The sequence below is a fragment of the Cynoglossus semilaevis genome, chromosome 7 (assembly GCF_000523025.1).
Source record: "Cynoglossus semilaevis isolate Cse_v1.0 chromosome 7, Cse_v1.0, whole genome shotgun sequence".
NCBI classification, from domain to species: Eukaryota; Metazoa; Chordata; class Actinopteri; order Pleuronectiformes; family Cynoglossidae; genus Cynoglossus; species Cynoglossus semilaevis.
The window spans coordinates 1,351,329-1,370,997 of record NC_024313.1 but is presented as its reverse complement, the minus strand read 5'-3'; the positions used below and the strand labels follow the sequence as shown (position 1 = coordinate 1,370,997).

Below are 19,669 nucleotides of genomic sequence, written 5' to 3'. Positions count from 1 at the left end.
AATATCACGAACACCACCCTAATACATAAATACACACTCCTTATTGGTCAGATAGGCGTGTCAATCACATGTTGTTCCCAAGTTGTTGCCTCCTGTCGCTGTCTGTACTTTGGGACTGGTCAGTGCTGCCAAGGCGAGGCGTCCTGTCATAGAAGACCTGCTCCAAATAATGTACACAAAGTGAGTATTGGACAGTGACACTTTTTCGTATTAACAGTTTAGGAATAGTCTTCCCCCTTCTCTTTAAACGCGGCAGCAACATGACTTAGTTGCGTCTTTGTTAACGGTCAGTCATGACACAGAGAAAGCAAGGGGAGATTGAATGGACCCCATTTAAAGGGGGAGACTCTACTACATTTTGAATTGTAATTCACGTCAAATGCAAAATGAAAGAAACCTAAGCCATTATGCTAAAGGACGTGCTAGAAATGCGCAATTTCTAGGGTATCGCGGTATTACAATGTTAACCAGTAATCTCTACTTGGACTAGAGGTATTTTTTATTAGAAAATGGTAACAGTGACTTAGCTTGACGCAGGACTGCGCCGTTTATGACAGGTTGGACTAGTGCCCATACTCCTACTTGGCCGTTAACACAAATATATCATTAAAAAAAAGAATGTAATAATAAGAATTTTATTATTACTGATTATTGTTACTACAACAAACACACATATACATATGTGTATATATGTGTGTCTGTATATATATATATATATATATATATATTGAAATTTTAGTTTACATTTAGCATATACGTAATTTTTTTTATTAGAATTTTTTTAGAAATTGGTCATTACACTCATAAGTACCAGTAAAATGTCTCTGAAATATTATTTTAAAAAATCCTTTGGTTTTATAAATATGTATTTAAAAAATAGTTAAATTCTTTTGATGAAGCAATTTCTTGTTACAATAATAACAAAGACATTTAGTTATAAAACACTTTTCTTGTGCTGCTGACCCATCAAAACAGTTTTCCTATCCGCCTACTCAGGGAAAAGCCAACAGGGATGTGGTGTCTGTACTAAAAAGCCTGGAATTTAACCCACAACTGCATCTGCTTTTTGATATACTCTAGTTACTCTATTATAATTCCTTATAGACTTCCATTCATATAGAGTTACTGCGCACACACACATATGTGGGTAGATGCAGTTATTGCAATTTGTATTCATGTATTTTTTTGTTTTTGTGCAACAGTGTTGTCCTGTCAACACAATGCGATGCAGAGTCACAGCCTCTGAAATGTAAATAGCACATTAAACTTACCTGTGCTATTTACAATAGTATTCATCACAGCATTAGGTTGAACGAAGGTATTTAAAATGAGTGCGTCACTGACTGACATATGGTGCATGTTCCCACACACACCTGTGCACCTGTGCACATTTGTGTAATAATCTAATTATCTTCATTGTTCTGTAGCCTGTTTTAAAACAGCACAAATACTATTACAAAGTCAAAAGATGGAAGTGCAGGACAAGGAGTCTCTGGGGAGATGGGATGGAATAGGGAGTCGAGATGCCAGCTCCAGAACTGAAGCCATGGAGAACATCAGTCAGGAGGTCATGAAAAAAGTGGAGATTATCGGGCCCTTACCAGCGCTGGTCCCTGCTCCTCCAGCCCCTGGAAGCCCTCCCAAAAGTGATCTGAACGACATCCTGGCTCATCTGCTCATGCTTTCCAAAAAGTGTCCTTTCGAAGATGTCAGGGAGGGATGTCTTCGCCTTCTGCAGGGGGTGCAGGTACGAAATTCTCCTCAGTTCGAATTTGGCAGTTCTACCTACATATTGTGCCTCACACATCCAAAAGGTTTATACAAAAAATGTTCTTTGTACAGTTAATAGAATTTGTGTGTAAAGTTTCAATGAACTAAGTCCTATCAACTAAATATACATGACTGCAGCACCATCACACACCGTCATTCCAATATATCATGCACAATATTTCACACTTTTTTATATTTTAGTCCTCTAAACAGGTCAGTGTGTCAGTTATTTTAGAAAATATTACAGTTCCTGGAATATCGGACTGCACCCAGCCTCTAAACAGGTCAGTGTGTCAGTTATATACAGAAAATATTACAGTTCCTGGAATATCTGAGTGTCACAGGAATCACAGTAAATGCTGCTGATTGCAGTCTTCCTTGTTGTCATTACTGTATAGGATTACAGTAATTATATTTCAGGTTTGATGTTATTAGCTTTGGCTGAATCCCATAATATCATCAAAAAAAGAAAATAGCTCGACAGCACCACCTGCCTTGTCGAGATGTTGTTGATGTTGAAATCTGTCAGATCTGTTGTGACATTAATTCCTGCCTGTGCTAAATTGTTTGTCATAGATAGAGGATAGTGACACAGAGGAGAGAAAGCTGCTTTGTAGGTTTAGTGGTGCATCACAGTACACACACCGTCTGGTATTTTTGAAATATGCTAAGCTGCATTTGTGAGCATTTATGAGCCCACTGTCACAGCTTCATGCTGCTCTATTTCCAAGGTTGAAGACCCCCCTCTGCTATTACACGTTCACACACACACACACACACACACGACGTGGGCTGCTGTCTTGCTCAGGCTGTCAGAGGTGGAGGGGCTCCGGCTCAGACGGAGCTTTAATTCCAGCAGATCCGCTGATTTAAGACAAAATCTTTGAAAGCACAGACAGTCCTTTCCTCATGACTGAACCCCCACCTCCGCCTTCATAGGAAGGCTTCCTGCTTGATGAGAACAATGTCCCATAATGCCCTTGTGGCTTGCAAATATTTAGAAGGGAACAATTTTCTTCTAGTTAAGTTCCCACTGTGTAGCTCCACAGTGAATTATGAGTGAAAGTGAATCCAATAAAATAATGAAAGAAAAAAACTCTGTTTATTGAGCCAATCACATTTTACAGCAAAAACTGAAACACTTATTATAAGTTGAGTTGCAGTTTGTTCTTTTTAATCCTGGATATTTCCTGGTTATTTTTTCAGATATTCCCAGATATTACAGAATATGGAATATGGATAAGGAATGAGACAAAAACATGTTGTGTAGATGTGCCACAACAAAAACTTGTTCTGAGTTGACAAAACATGTATTGGTCCACAAGTTGTTTTCAGACAAAAACATTTTCAGACATGTCTGTGCTATGCTGCAGACAAACACAGTGTAACAAGTCAAGTGAACAAGCCCTATAAAAACAGCTGACAGCAGCAACCTTTTAAATCAGTGCCTGTTGTGCATGTTGGAGAATATCAATGACGTATCATGTTCTTGAAGAGCTATCCCATTCCCTCGGGTTAAATGTCTACCGCTTCCCCTGTGTTCAAGGGGTTAGTAATATATATAGTTATATGTAGTTATGCTGCCAGATCCCATTTTTATATGAAACAGAGCCTCAGACCTAAGTATAAAGCTACATCAGCCAGTAGCCAATCAAATAAATTAAAGCTAAGCACAGAGACTGGAAACAGTTGGTCTGGCACTGGCTGAGAGCAGACCCATTTTGGGTTTGTTGTTCCCTCTCTTGCCTTCTTTATGTAACATGAGTGGCAGTTTGTTTTCAGGGAGTACACAGTTAAGCGAATGTTTTGCAGTTTTATGCTGCCTCGGTGATGCAGGATGCCAGGGGTCAGGGATTACGGGGTCACAGCAGAAAATAGGATTCTGTTTGTGTGGGGAGGGGTCAAGTTCCCATAAGGCGTCCCGGTGTAAAGGTCTGCTGGGGTGAACACACGGGGGTCACAGCCGTATGTTACCCTCAGACGATCGTTGGTCTGGTGACTGGGCAGTGACCTCACTGAGCCTTATTGATCATGTAGAGTGTTTAGTGCTATGCTATATGTATAAGATCCCAGTGCTGAGTGCAGACAAATGCAAACACAGGAGGTGGGCAGACTATATTGGTGGGCTCCTCGTCTTTACTCACCATGTTCCTTTGCTGCAAAAGAGGCATCTAGTCTTGAGATGCTGGACAGAGACAGAGAGTGGTTTCTTTGTGTTATGTAATTGCACCATAGTGTTAGCCCTTTAGCCTGACTTGAATTAAGAGCTGCTTTCAACAACACAACCTGTTCTCATGATGATGTCACCTTAGAAGGATTAAGAGACAGTTAGTCCTACATTTATTTAGCATTTCTGAGAATTCTACCTTCCATATTTCTGCGCATGTAATTCACTGTATGAAGTCTATTCTACTTTAAAGGAAACTTTAAAGTAGCTTTAACGTTTTCACGCAGTAAGATCCTGAAACTGTTACTGGTAAAACAGAGTAATGCTTGTTACCTTGAAAATTTTAAAAGCTGCCTGAAAAAATCAACTGTGCTAATAGTCATGTTAATTATAATAGTATTTTTTTTTTTTGCAAAAGTAGTTCAGAGTTAGCGAAATTTAAGAAGACAGATTGCAAAAGTAGTTCAGAGTTAGCGAAAGAAGACAGGAAAATGTAACACCATGATAGGAAAAAAGCTGTAACAATGTCTGCTGTGGAAGATCAGGATCTTCTCCTGTTTCAATGGCAGGTTGTTTATAACAAACAAAACAGAATTAGTTTCAGTTGTTTTAATGAAAGAGAAAGGCAGTTAAGGTTTCAGGCTCTATTTAACAAGCACCTATTTAGCTAATTAAGGATATTTAGGGTGACTCAGCTGTCTCTGTCATAAAAACTTTGGTGTGATTAATTACGTGAAACGACTTCCTGGATCTGACCACCTCATACTGTATCTCACCAACATATTTTTTTTTTATCTCTTGATGGAACACAAAGGAGTGTCTCCAAGCCAGGAGGTGACATCAGATATTGATTTATTCACAGAGACTGGATAAGCTCTGTGTTTTACAGGTTTTAAAAAGAACACACTGACTATAAAAATCCTGTGCCAAGACTGACGTAAATATGTCTGGACAAGTGCACTCATATAAACACAGGGACCAACAAGTAAATTAAGCTCTTGCACCTTTCTCACAATGAGCTTTTCCTCCGGTGACGTTCTCACAACTGGGAGTTAAAGTTATATTTTGTGCAGGGATTTATTTTTGAAGATTAGCATGACACCATTTGTGATTCCTTTGGATTATATTTGCTCTCGTAAGACTGGCTGCCTGTGTAGGTTTGTCTTAAGGTTTAGGTGAGTAATGGCAGCTTTGCAGTGAAACTGTATAAACAAACTTGACTTGTTAAGCTTGGCGTGTGGACAGATAAAACTGTACTTTCCGAGCAGTCAAAGTCTACTTGTTAACTGTATGTTATTTCAAATAAAGATTTTTTTTAGCAGTGTCACCAGATCACCAGGGTTTTTTCCCCTGCATAAAAAATATGCATAAATATTTGTATCTCTATGTAACAGTCCTGTAATAGGTCCTCAGTGTGTACACCATATGTGTGTGTATGTGTGTGTGTATATGCGTGTTTTGAATGATGCATTCCATCAGTCCTCTCTGGGCGACATCTGCTGACTGTTTAAATAGAGTAAGGAACCAAGGAGAATGGTGGCCTAGTGGTCTGGACAGATTTGCTGGATTATGGACTATCTCTTCTCCAACCAGATCGGACAAAGGCATAGTGAGCGAGATGGGGAGCCTGCAGCAGTAGCAGCAACAGAGAGTGACCTTTGGCACAGTAACTATAGAGTGAAATACTCTGTGGATGTGAAGGAAGAATTGATAGAGGAATAAAGCTGTGGATTTACAGCTGTCAGCCAGCTGGGCACAGTGATTGGGCAGTGGTCAGAGCGACTGTGTGTGTAGCGGCAGTGTGTCCATTTAAGGTCTGTGGTGTAGTTTATCTCTCTTTTGCAATCACATCATTGTCACTAATAGGTAAAGTTGGCTGGAATCCCCTTGTAATTTAATGGGATAAAATGAAGTCCCTCATTTGTTAAAAGGTTACAGGAAGTATGTGGAGCGGGACACATCATCAAGTATGCTACATTCCTGTTTATTATAATGCTTGTGTATTCAAAATGTACAACATTAATTAATAAATAATAATAATTAGACTCATGATAGTTGGTTACAAACCTCTCAGTCAGAAGACCACACTGCAGACCTAAGATCTTTGAGACATTTCTAAACTTGCTCAGGTCTTTGTGAAACGATTTGGTCTTATTAATGTTTAATTTACCTGTTTTTTTTGGTGTAAGTGCATGTATATTTGAACACCACTGACACCACAGTTAGGTTATCAGTATAAAATCATGAATAATAAATGGAACCTACATTTACATACAACCTTGCCTGTGAAGAGTGTGTTTGTCCACTGTATGTTTCATGACCTGATGGTTGTAAATCAGTTCTTTCCAGTCTTCCTAGTTTCTCACCACCTTGTTATGAAAGCATTTCTAGGAAAGCATTATAACATCTACTTTGATCTCACAGCGTAGTCAGACCCCCACCTTGCAGCATGCTAGTGGCTGTAGACTGGAGAAAAGACTTGGGAGGAGGGGGAACATTGGAAGAGTGGATCTAGGTCACTGTCAATCCCGTGAGCCTGAATAAATGATAGAACAGGCTGGATTTTCCTTTTTTTCCCTGCACACATCACTAAAAACCTTAAATAAACACCATCTACAGGAAGACAAAGAAGAGTAAACTTGTTTACTCAAAATTTTGAGTGAATTCTGAAGTGGATTCTGTTTCACCCTGGCACAGAAGGAGGAATGGGTTAGCACTGGCTTTGAGTTTTTGCACAGTGGAAGCAGTCGTCATGGCACCAGTGGCATTAGGTGCAGCGATGGAGCGTATGGCTGGCACTTTTACGCAGGGATAGGGGTGCTGGCAGTAGTTAAGGTTGTGCTATTCAGGAACTGACAGGATGAAAGAGAGGGAGGTTGAAGACTGAGGACGAAAGGGGGTTGAAAAAAGATGGAGGCAAGGACCAGAGAAAGAAATGAGTGTGTTTGTGTGTGTTAGGATGGGTGTCAAAGAGGAAACTTTAAAGTCAGTGCACTCAGTCAGCAACCTGCAAGTGGAAAAGTACCAGCACTTCGATTGAACTCTTTAAACTGGTAATGTGCTTCATAAGTACTTGTAGAGGCGGAAAACATAATCCAAGAGTCTGTGTCTCTAGAGGTACAGTTTATGACACTACTGTTTCATGCCAAAGTGACTACTTGCAGTAATATGCAGCCTCTGCTGGACAAAATGTCCTTGTTTTTAATCCTACTGACAACATTCACTTACTTTAACATCATCACTGTGTGTTGAAAACTGTCAACGGAATCCTTAAGCTCTGCCTCTTCTTCTGGTGTTGTTTTTTTAAGAGCTGTTTTTTCACAGCTTTCACGAGAATATGCTCAGATCTATGTTCTGATGGTTTATTGTTGAAGCTTCTGAAACTGTTCTACACATAAGTCACCTCAGTAATACTTAACCCAAACAGGTTCATCCACACAGCGCGCTGCATTATTGTTTACAGCAACAGTTAATGACTTCAGCAGCTTTGTTCTCTTCATGAAGCTCCTTGAAAAAAACAGACTCATGCATTTCCATTTACTGGATCTGCCCTCGCTGAGCTACATGTTGTTAAGCTATAAATCAAACTGATGTAATAACAGATCAGTTCTCTGTTTACGAGGCTGAAAACACTTTGGATTGAGGCAAGGGTTTGGGGATTCTGGTAAATCAAGGCCTTTCAGGACGTATTCATTCCTAGTTCTTATTTAAACAGTGGGTTGTTTTGAACGGACTCTAAAAAAAGGTACAGCACACATCATCCAGGAGTGTGTGAAACAGCCTCCTCAGAGGGATCTTCATCCAACAATTCCTGTGGAGGTTCCAAAACCATCAATCTGTTTTTCTCAACCACTTCATGCAGTGTTTGGCCAGCTGTCTGGAAGTGAGAAAACAGTCTTGGTTTTTATGCGTTTCACACTTGCACAACTGCAACCCCATCAGGGAAGTCGAGGACGAATTAATGTGTAGAACACGTCCTTGATGGTCTGTTGTCCAACACGGTTGAAGTAATAACAACTCTTAAGTCACCTTAACCAGCCCTTGCATATTTATGAAATCACAGTGCATATGTTGCAATCATGTTCTACATATGTATGTATACTGGACTCTACTGCTGAAAGCAAATATACGCTTGTGTATTTAAGCAGCTTTTGTTCAACTATTTGAACACAGATTTCAGTTGGAATCTTGTACAGGACTGAACATATCACCTAACTTAAACTCACATATTATTCACTGTGGAGGAATTTTAGGATTATTTTTGGCCATGTATTTTTCACCATTTTCTGTTGTTCGCTTTTTTTTTTTTGCTTTAAACTTTTTAGGTGTGGAGTTGTTTGTACTGAAGTTGCTGCAGTACACATTTGTGGACACTGGAGAGCGCCCCATACTTAACTTTAGCTTGCTGCCCTAAACATTGGTTGGATGGAAATTTTCCACAGACTGAGCAGAATGCATGCATGCAATACTCTGAATGTTGTCTTCTTGCCTCAGCCACTGGCCAATACTCTGAATGTTGTCTTCTTGCCTTAGCCTTTGGTCGTCCATCCATCGTCTTTGTGTGTCTATGTCTATGTCTGCCTATGGTGACTGTGTGTGTCCTGTAACATAAGAGTCTGTGTGTGTGTGTGTGTGTGTGTGTTTTGTATACACTTCTGGTGGGATTTATAGCAGCGAGCATGCAGGATTTAGAAGCATCTGTATCAGGTCATGAAGCATGAATAGCCTTGTGGCAGTGGTCCAGGCCTGAGTCTAAAAAAGACCCCCGTCAGGATACAAACCACACAAGCAACACAAACACAACACAACTGTTGCTGGCTCACACCAGGAAGTCTTCTGTAGGTGATAAAGTAGAGCTTAGTGTGAGTGTTCTTTAGGAAATCTAGCTTGAAGGATTGATTGATCTTCAGTGATGTTTTCTGATTTCTGAAGCAGCCTATGTGAGTGCAAGCCATTGGTGTTCAATGTTTTTCATCCAAAAATGGCATTCATTTTTTTTAGAGTACAATGATTTGCCCCTGAACCAGACTTTCAGCACGCCTGCCCTGTATGCTGCAACCACCACTGTTTGCCTGGTCTTGTGTACGTTCTTCACACACACCGGACCCCAGACACAAGAACCCAGCTGGGTTGTCATTGGATCAACCGTTTCTTCATCTGCTGACCAGAGCATGCACTGCTTACCTACCTAATGCTGCTGGTCTGAGGTTCATGATGAATGTTTCGGCTCATGATGTTGTTTCAACCTGTGTGGTATTGTTCGAGGCTCAGCGTGCAGCGGCAGTGTGTATTGTGCTCTCTTCTCTGGGGTATTGTCCCTCGCTGATGTATATGTGATTGTTTATGTTACTGGTCAGTTTGTCAGGACGGAGACAGGTTCATTCTATGGGACCTCTGTGTTCCCACAGTCGTTCACCTTTGACCCCAGCTTTTCAGTTTCTAATCCAGGCTAAATTCTGTGTGTGTGTGTGATTGACGTGCAGTGGTGGTAGAAAGTGGGTTTGTTTCACAGTGTTTACTCAGGGTAGGAAAACACACTCCTTCACACTGACCACTGTGTCTGCCCGCAGTGTTGACATTGCCCTTTTAGATTGTTTTTTATGTGCACACACACACACGTATTTATGCAGCAGCATTGTTAATTTTGATTTAGTCTCACACTTTTGAATTAATTTTTACTTACTCTCACAATTGAGTTGATAGAACTGGTTTATTTTTATGTATTCTGATGTAGTTGATTAATTATTAAAAAACATTTTTGTCGACTATCTTTAAACATGCTCATTCAACATAAATACAATGTAATATTTATAAAATGTAAGTTTAAATGTAAACTCTGTCTATGGTATTCTAATAGGAAACTATGTTGTGTTGAACATTATCATTTCTATTATTGTCCTACAACAGATTTTACAGTTTTATATTGTTCAGTAATGGACACATAGACAAATATAGTAGAATTAAAATGTTCACACTGTAGCTTTGCCAGATTAGCTCATATATTAGTGCTTTGGTCTGCTTCAAATCTTGGCCTTTCCTCAATTTCCACAAGGACATGGACCAGAAAAGGATTTGCCTCAGAAGAGGGAAAAAGGTGAATGAGCTGGTGTTGATTGGATGTACTGAATAATAACGAAAGAAAAAATGTACCTGGGTTCAGCACAGGCTGAATAGAAGAGGAGAGCTCAGATAATTAAACATTACAACTTTAACATTAGGGGAAGGCTTAAGATGGTCTAATGGATGATGAAAACGATTGGTCACTGTGGTGATTGATGGCTACACTTTCCATTAGGAGCCTCACCTTTGTTGAAATATCTTTAGCGTTAATGTTAGCACAATGGCAAAAACCATTAATGGTGCCAGCTGTAGAGCACGTGCAGTGATTAATCATACACAGCTTCCTTCCTTTTTTCTTCTGTCCATATGCAGTTTACCGAACAGACCTCATTATTATTGATGTTAGAAAAACACAAGAATCTACAACAAGTAAACAAGAATTTAAAGTATTTTAAATTCTATTTAGTTTACTATCAATCCAATAAAAATACCTTTCTGTTTTTATAATATGAATCCATAGATGGGGCATTTGTTTTCTCACAGCCTGGCTAGTGTCTCTGTGTTGATTTGGTGGCATCAGATGTTCTTGTCTAAAAGGAGACTCACATGTCAAAGAGGAAACGCTGATGTTCCTCTTTTTTCTCGTTCAACAGTTCAACAGTTATAAAGTTCACTGCTGAATTAAGAGCGGAAGCTTCGGCTCAGACGTGCATAGCAAGTCCAAAGAACTGTTTGTCTTTTAACACTCACGTACGTGTTCATCATGTACCAATAAAGTTATTTAAAGTGATGTGGTTGCATCATGTCGCCTACCGTTGCACTGTGTGGGTGTATCAAACCTTATGGTGCAAACAACATGTATCTAACACATACACACACACACTGTCTGCACACCATCCTCCTTGAACACAGTGGCAGTACATTACCTAACAACTTCACACTTTATAGGCATCTGTTGTCAGCATAGCCTGTGTAAGCATTTCTGAAATGCTTTACTGACTTGTTTTGCAGGAGTCGGCTGGTAATATTCTAAAGCAGCTCATCAAATCTGTGAAAACAAATTGTCCGACTTGTAAAGATGAGATGGTGCGTTCATGTTTGCTCCATTAATACAGGGCAGTCCTAGTTTAAAAGAATTACAATCAAAAACATTGAACACATATCTGACTTTAATAACAGTGCTTGGAAATATTGGCATTTACTTCTAACTCATCTGGCATAAAGAAGCTTTTTTGCAAACATTACTGGTTTTTAAAGCATTTCTGATGTTACATGTGATTATAATTTCAGTGATGAGTCATATGCATTGAATGATGAATAAGATGATGAATATCTTGAAACAGCTATTTTATCTCTCAGAATTACTCAAAATGTCTGTGGGGATTAGTCCATATAATATAATGCATGACTGTGCTCTTGTGTATTTAGGCTTTGTGTCAGCTTACTGTGTCTTGGCTAAGAGCCCTTTGCTGAAGTTAATCTCTGCGCAGGTCAAAAAACACATTAGACAGATTTAAACAAGTGCAGATATTTGGAAACAATATGATCTGTTGTTTTATGAGCCACAGGGGCAGTAAACAGCCAGAATAAAGGTTGGTGAAGTAAGGGTTTTACCAGAGAGACTGAAAAGCATGATTTGAAGCCCCCAGAAACTATGGGATTTGGGAGTAGGTGTAAAAGAAACAGGAGGCCAAACCAAAACAAATTCAATAGAAATAGTAGGGGGTCAAGCTTGGCTAGACTCTCGAGAGAAGTGAAGGATCCAGGCCACAAAGAGATCGATGACCAGAAGAACAAAAAAAAAACAGCCTCTCCATCTGGTTCCTGAATAGTCTCTGTTGGCAGGTTGCCACACCTTGGCTGTTTTTTATCTGCAGGTCTCTAAGCATCTAGTTATGTTGCAGTAAACACTCTGAGCTCTGCAGGATGCCAGGCCTGTAAAGGTTGGCCCCCAGCCAACACAAAATATATACACAAACCCATGAGTCACCCTTTCAACTCCTTTTTTCTTGACCCTTAATTATTTTTATTGCCTATTGTACCTTAGTAACCACCCAGCTCTGAACTTACATTAACGTCTACCAACATTCAACCTTGATGCGAAAACAAATGCGTGGTGTGATTGTTTCACAACCCTCATGGGCTTGTATAAGACATGAGCACCAGTCAGGATGTCAGTCACCAATACGCTCTGTGCCATTCATTGGTCTGTTTTGAGGGAGTGTCAGTGGCCCATTGGCTCACTTCTTAGCACTTGATGTCAGAAAAGAAGGAAGCAAAGGAAGGAAATCTATAAGGACCCTCAGCCATTAATTTAACACAGCATGACACATGGTGTGATGTCAGTGGAGGAGGCAAACAAGTGATAGTCTGTCTCATTTCATGTCTCATGTCTCAAGTCTTATACTTCTTAGTTATTTAGTTGAAGTCTCAAATTCAGGCATTATTCAACAAAAGTGGCTTTGAGATTTTAATCAAATCTTTGACTTTTTTCATTTGTCCTACATAATTCACATCATTATGGGCCAAAATCTCTGTGATATTTACAGCCTAATGTTTTTTTTTTATCCATGCCTTAAAGAATTAAAGCAATTCTGAAGGCAAAAGTGGGGCCCAACCCTGTACACGCAAGACGTGCCTAATGAAGTGACCAATAAGTGAAATGTCATGAAGAATGCTGAGATTCAAGTACAGTTCTCTGTCAAACGTCCAACAGATTAAGTTGAGTTTAAATCCTCCAGAAATTGATGATGAATGATTTTGCTTTGTCAGTGCTTGTGAAACCAGACAAGACAACCACAGTGGCACTGTGGTGCAGAAATGGACATTTTGGTCATAACTTACTGTAATTATGGTCGGACTTGGATAAATAGGCCCTAATTCAACACAAGTTTTAAAGGAGATGAGTCGTGCCAGCCGTAACTGCTGAACATAGCCTGTTTGTCAATTTTTAGATGTTACAATTTTCTGTCTTACTGCATAAAAATTGCCAAAGGCCTGATTTCATGGATGTGAGTGACAAAACAAATAGCAGAGGTCAATGTGGAGCTATTATAGTATTTTCCGATCAGCCACAGGTCAAAGGTTGTTTATGTTGTGTTTGTAATGCCTTATCTCCTCACCTACCAATGTGGGTCAGCAGGACCTGGATCTATATGACTGGTGATTTTTTTTACTGCTTAACCAGTGATTTTGTGAAATACCACAAGTATCTGCATGTTTCTGAACACAGGTGTGTGTGTAGGTGACGTCCAACCAAGATGTTGATCCAAACATGCTGTCATCACCTCCTTGTCTAAGGTGATGTTCCTCTTTGTACACATAGAAAGAAGAAAGGAGATGAAAGGTGGGTCATGGTTGAACAACAGAAGGCTATTTTTTATCTATGTATCATGTGAGGTCTGAGTGGCTGCATTCCACCTGATAAACAACTTAGCACTTCTGTTTTGAGCAATAAATGGGACAAACAAGATGTAGATATTTACAAATTCTTTTCAACTATTTAAGAACGTGCATTTTTTTAATTCAAGGACCTACCCTCGAACATATTTTAAATAGCTGCGTTTCAGCAAGAAAGCTAATCTTGTGTCTTATATTGTTTCCCTCCTTTGTGTTGTATATGCATGCACAAAAAGGTGATTCCTCGACTTCAAAGTATCTCTTAGAAAAACAGTCCAAATATTATCTTATTTATGTATGCCTGAAAAACTTTGAGCTTGTGCCAAGAAGCTCACTCTCCTAGTGGAGTAATTCTAAGCTATCCCAGCTTTCTGGAATGTAGCAATAGAGTTGTGTTGCTCACTACAGATGGATGGCTTCACAAGATACTGAGAATGATAGTATTACAAGCACAGTATCACAGTACATGTTATATGTACAGTATATGCTGAACACAGCTTTATTGGTAATGTACAGTACTGATTTTGACTTGTGTATCTCTGGTCTGTGTGTGTGTCTGAGGGAGGAAAAAAGACAGATAAGTGAACGCTGTTGTTACTGTATGTTTATGTTCTTGTCTCCTCTACACTACAACCCTCCCCCAGCACACACACACACACACTTGGCAAACTGGAGATTGACCCCCACCTAACTGTGGGCCAGTACTTGGAGCCTATTAATGCCGGACATGACCTCCTCTTTATTCCCTCCATCCATCACTCTAAAGACTCACAGAAAACAGGGAGCAGCAAAACAACAACTGCCGTTAACAGACGGAGAGACGGCTGTTCTGTCTGGCCGCTCTGATTGGATGAGACTTAGCTCAACATTTCTTCTATTGGCTGAAGAGAGACACACCTCTGGAGCCTGTTTATGTGCAGTCATATTGAGAGGATAGACGTGGGGGGATATCTGGGTGAAAGGGGTGGGGAATATAATGGAGTTGGCAGAGAGGGGGAGAGAGGTAGGAGGGAGTGACATAAGTATTCGGCTAAACATCCATTAAAGCTTTCTCAAAAACTTCTAGGAACTGGGGTGTTTGTTTGCACTTTGGTTTATGTGTGCGTGTTTGTTTGTGCACGGTGGCCTGAAAATAACAACCAGACTGTTCCAATTCAGTCAGCATCATCAAGGGGGCAGCCAACCGTCTAAGAGTGATGACTCAAATTAAACTGCATATAAGTTTAGTAGTGATAAATGTAAATCTACAAATCACATCATGCTCCTGCAGTGAAGCCTGTTCTCACATGCTACAAAGGTTCTAGTCATCACCAGCTGCACCTCGGTCAGTCGTGTTTTTCATATTTGACATACACGCCTGCTGTGTGGCGGGTGCAGCGTTCAGGCTGTTCATCACTCGTGACAAACTGTAAAAAAAGGCTGTGACGGCAGAAGGGAGCACACAGTGTAACTGTGAAGGTAAAGCAATCCAGCCAGTTACATTAGGTGGGTCTGTTTGAAGAGAGCTGTTGTTTTCTAGTCACAGATGGCAAGCTGGTGGGAGGAGCCTGCTCTGTATGTTCTGTGTGTTGTGTCTCAGATACTCTATCAACCAACGTTAGGTAACCAAAAAAAGAAAATACACATTGTAATGGTTGGTTGGTTGATTGATTGTTTATGCAACACCTAGTCAGGAAAGCAATCACAGCAAAAGAGTAGTTTGTGGCAATGTTGTTAACAAACAAGTTGTAGCGACTTTAAAACAAGATTTAAAATCCTTGTCCTAATACAGTTTTTGTCCAGCTGCAGCAGACTAGTCTAAAGTCCTTTGTCACTTTGTTGAAGTTGTCATTTTGGAAATATTGTGATTAGTAGTCTCTGCCCATCATATAAACATGACATTCCATGACATCATGACCATCCATGATTCTTTTAAACTGTCAAACAGTAAGATGTTGAGCATAGCCCACTGCCATTGCCAAACTGAAGCTGACTTCAATAGAAATAGCTGATGAGTTAAGCACTTAACCTTAATGCACTTAAGAACCATATTCTTATTATAAGTATTTTTTTCAAATGTGAATGAGCAGTTCATCATCAGCAGCAGTTCAAGATATGTAAGTTAAAGTCATTGCAGTGTTGAACACCATTCAAATGTGTGTATTTATATGTGTGTGTGCATGTGTGTTTAAGGAAATGTATCTGGGAGCACTCAAAAGCATTAGTGACCCTTGAGTCAGGAAAACATTGGGGTTACTAATGTGAGGGTTACTAGCGTTCATACTGCACTCTCCTGGGTGTCATGTGACTAAGACAGGGTGTGTTTGGTTGAGGGCTGGGTTATTGTTCTAGAGTAATGAGTGCTTATGTCATATCTGTTTGTCTTCACTCCTCAGGCCAGCAGATTTTATTTGTTGACCCATTTGTTGTTGTGTTTTCTGAACAAACAGAAATGTGGAAAGAAACAGCAGACTTGTAAAAATGCAATATATCCATTCAGGCATGGGGTTAAAAGTTCAAAGCACTGGTCCTTAATGTTGACCCATTTGTTGTTGTGTTTTCTGGACAAACAGCAGACAGTTCAAAGCACTGGTCCTTAACACTTTCCTTTCCTTTACTGTATGTATTTTGGTTGAAGCTGTCATCTTCATGTCAATGATTCCCACATGGGCCATTGAATAGGCATAACCCAAAATTCTCCACGTGGAACAGCCTGACTGACTTTGTGTGTGTTTCACAAACCTACACAAATGAGCAGACGTGTGATAGGTTTATGTGTGCCTTCGTTGGCTCTTTGTATGCGTCTGAATCTTTGATTAGACTGCCTGTCAGCCCTTGTAGGAGGCTGCTGAGCAGTTTTTTGCTGAGTGCTACATGTTTAGACGTGTTGGGCCAATGTATTGTATAGCATGTGTCTCTGTGGTACAAACAAGAAGTTACACAAGCCTATAAATGTATCATTTTTGCATTTGTGTTGCTTGTCCAAAGCAAATCACACGGCCAGTTACACAACCATCATGAATCTAAATTATTAATTATTTAATATTTTAAAGAAATATTTTAAACACTTTTCATGGTCTCAGTTTGTATATGGGCACAGAATGTTTGTGAAACATCCTGTCAGTGTACCAGGTGTTCTTCCTGTCTCTAGGTTAGTTTACACAGAGTTGAAAGGTGACAACACTTAACAGGCAAGTGCATGGAAAAGATGTTGCTGCACAATTGTATAAGCCATTTATTAAGATGACAGGTGGTAAACAAATGAGTTCACCTTGTTTACCCAAATTGCTCCTGCATCTATTTGACTGTCTCTGCAATGGAAATAGTGAGTTGCAAATAAATGTATGTGTAAAACATAAGGGAGGTGTTGGTACTGTAGATGTAGATGTTTAAATGTTGGACATTTAAACATCTCCTTTCACACTTCCTTTTTAATCTCAACTTTCATTCTTTACTTTCACACTTGATACATCCTTGTCACACCCCATTCTTCTCACCGCTCACACTTACTTTTCTTTCTCAAATGCACACATGTATGCTTTTAGTGCTACACATACACTCTAACAGTGACTAAGGTCAGTTTGTTATTGTTGGTCACTGGCAAAGGGCTTTCCTGTCCAAACAGTCCAAATGCTGAGGTGGCAAAGCTGTAAGGGAAGAGCACAGTCACACACACACACACAGAATAGACAGAGTGGGGTGACCACCAGCTAATCCTCAGGCTGGGGGAGGTACAGGAAACATGGGGCATGGGAGATAGGGCCAACAAGGTCTTCCTCTCTCACCCTGAATGGCCGACACAACTTGATTGGACATCCATACAGTAGGTACACGTGTATGACTGTAAACAGTGAATACTCCACAGCAGGGACCTGCACCTAAGTGCTGTCTTGTTTGTCTAGTCTCAATCTTCTGCAACTTAAAGTCTTTCACCTTTTCCTAAAGACTAAAGAAGAACACCTCATAAACAATTATAGGTCAGTAGTGTTTTTCTCTTTAGCTGTTGCTCTGCACTTTTATGCTAACAGTTCCTGTTGTGTCATAATGTTGGACATTTAAACATCTCCTTTCACATTTCCTTTTTAATCTCCACTTTCATTCTTTACGTTCACACTTGCTACATCCTTTTCTGTCACATTTGATTTTGGTGCCCTCTTGCCCCCTTCTCATTTGTCAGGTGTTTGTCCGCAGAGGACTTCATGACCCATCATCCCTTTCATAGTGAAAACCATAGTGAAATAAACTGGAAAGTAATAACTGCTTACTATATTAAAACATTAGCTATCCATATAGAATTTTACAATCAGGCTAGTTATGAACTGCTTTTTATAATGATAATAATTTTCAGACTTAAACAGCAACCCCCCCCCCCAAAAAAAAAAAAAATCTTAAGATCTAAAGTAACTTGACCAACCTTAAACCTGCTAAAGGAGACATTTTTATAATTTTTCAACCAAATATAATTTACCAAGAGCTGCAAGCACATTTTGACCATTTGAATGATGGAAGATGTGCAGCCACCGACTATATAAAAGTAATAATAATATAAAAGTACCAAAGGAAAGCTGTTGAAATATTTCTACATTCTACATAAAAAAACACAGTAGGTTTCAGTCTTTAGTATTTACTACTGTCTTCGACGGTGACCTGTTAGGATGGACAGTGATTCGACTGGGGAAGCTTTTAGCAAGAAAAATGTAAAATTGGTGTAAACTTAATTATTTGTTCTATCTCCTTCTTATATTGGTCCATTTTATGCTTTAGTCAAATATGATCTACCAGGGAGCCAATGCAAAGAGGCTAAAGAGCCACATATGGCTCCAGATTCACAAGTTGCAGACCCTTGGACCAGATCCTACTGTTGACAACCTGCTAAAGCATTACTCATCATCAGAAATCTACATAGAGGAACTACAGGGGAGTTGTGAAATATTTTGGTGGTGAGACACTTCTGCCAGTGTTTAACAAAACACAGTTTTACACAATATGATGTGTGTTTCTGCAGCAGTGTCAGATTTCACTGCGTGGACTTACTACAGGTGCCAGGTCTATGCACAGATGACTAAGGGCCTCTTCAGACAAATTACAGTCTGAGTTTCTTTGGTAAATGTACAACAGTGCAACCTGCTGAGGGTCATGTGAGTGCCCCCTTCACTTTAGCCCCTCAGTGTTATGTAACCCTGGGGGAAAGGGAGGCTGCAGCAGGGGATTTATTTTTGCGCTCTGATGCTCCTGTGTGACATTCTGCACTGGTTTACTCTGATAAGTCCTCCAGTTTATGTTTCTGCATTTCCTCATAATTCACACAGTCAGGACAGGACAATGGGAAACCAAACAGAGTGGAGCAACAAGCAGTGAGAACCAAACACCTATGGGAGATTTTTTTGTTGTTGCTGCAAAAGTTGGTGAGAGATAGATTAGTTTGGTTAAAGTTTGTTCCCTATCAGTGTCGGCACCAGCAGCTCTACTTTCTATAGTCTCTTAAAGGAAAAGGAAAGAGAGGAAGAGCTTGTCTGCAGGAGTGCAGAAGAAGAAGAATAGGCAGGTTGGGAGTTGGGAGATGACTAAGGAGAGATAACATTGGGAATAAGAGGAAAAAAAGAAACGTGCACATTTTGGGATGCTGAAAAGACAAAGAAAGGTCAGAGAGAGTGAGGGGATAGAGTGGGAGTGGTTATTTTGGCAGATAGCCCATGCAGCTGCTTCAGACAAGGCCTCAGTGAAGATTAGGAAAATATCAGCCACAAAGAAACACTCTCGCACACACACACAAACACAGATGTTCTGTTTAAAGACCTCCACTGTTTGACAATGGGTGCTTATTTTTGTCTGCGTTTGCGCTCAGAAAAGTGTCACACATGTATAGTTGAACTGGTGGATTTGTGTTTCTCTCGAGCAGGAGCCACACGTACAAGTTGAGGAATTACTTCATAAGAGAATTATTCAAGTTTTTTTTTTTTACTAAGTTGCCAACTATGTAACTGAAGATGACATGTTGGTTTCAAGATTCTCAGTGGAAGTTCAGTGGAACCTTTAAAAAGACAACAATGTGTGTTACAAATACATGTTAACAAACACACACTGTAGTCGTTCTGTTGACTCTGTCCTGCAGTTACTGGGCAGATAGACGGGTGACATGTCCATTAATATGCCTGTGATAAACAATGGTCCACACACACGCCAGGCAACCATTTTTCTGACTCTGCTTGTTTATACAGCGTTCTATACAGCACAAAGTCCGTGCCCCAGGTTATTGTGAAGGATCTCTCTGCTGTTTTACATGTTAAATGTGGC

General features: G+C 39.9%; 1 protein-coding gene across 1 annotated transcript in view; it reads left to right on the top strand.

Annotated features, from left to right (window-relative positions):
* Positions 1 to 63: 63 nt before the first annotated feature.
* Positions 64 to 19,669, top strand: part of sesn1 (sestrin 1) — a 42,070-nt gene continuing 22,464 nt past the window's right edge. Inside the window, exons 1-2 of the mRNA XM_008312674.3 lie at positions 64 to 180; positions 1,428 to 1,747. Coding sequence (XP_008310896.1) covers positions 1,469 to 1,747 — 279 coding nt within the window. The 5' untranslated portion in view covers positions 64 to 180; positions 1,428 to 1,468. The remainder of the gene's footprint in view (positions 181 to 1,427; positions 1,748 to 19,669) is intronic.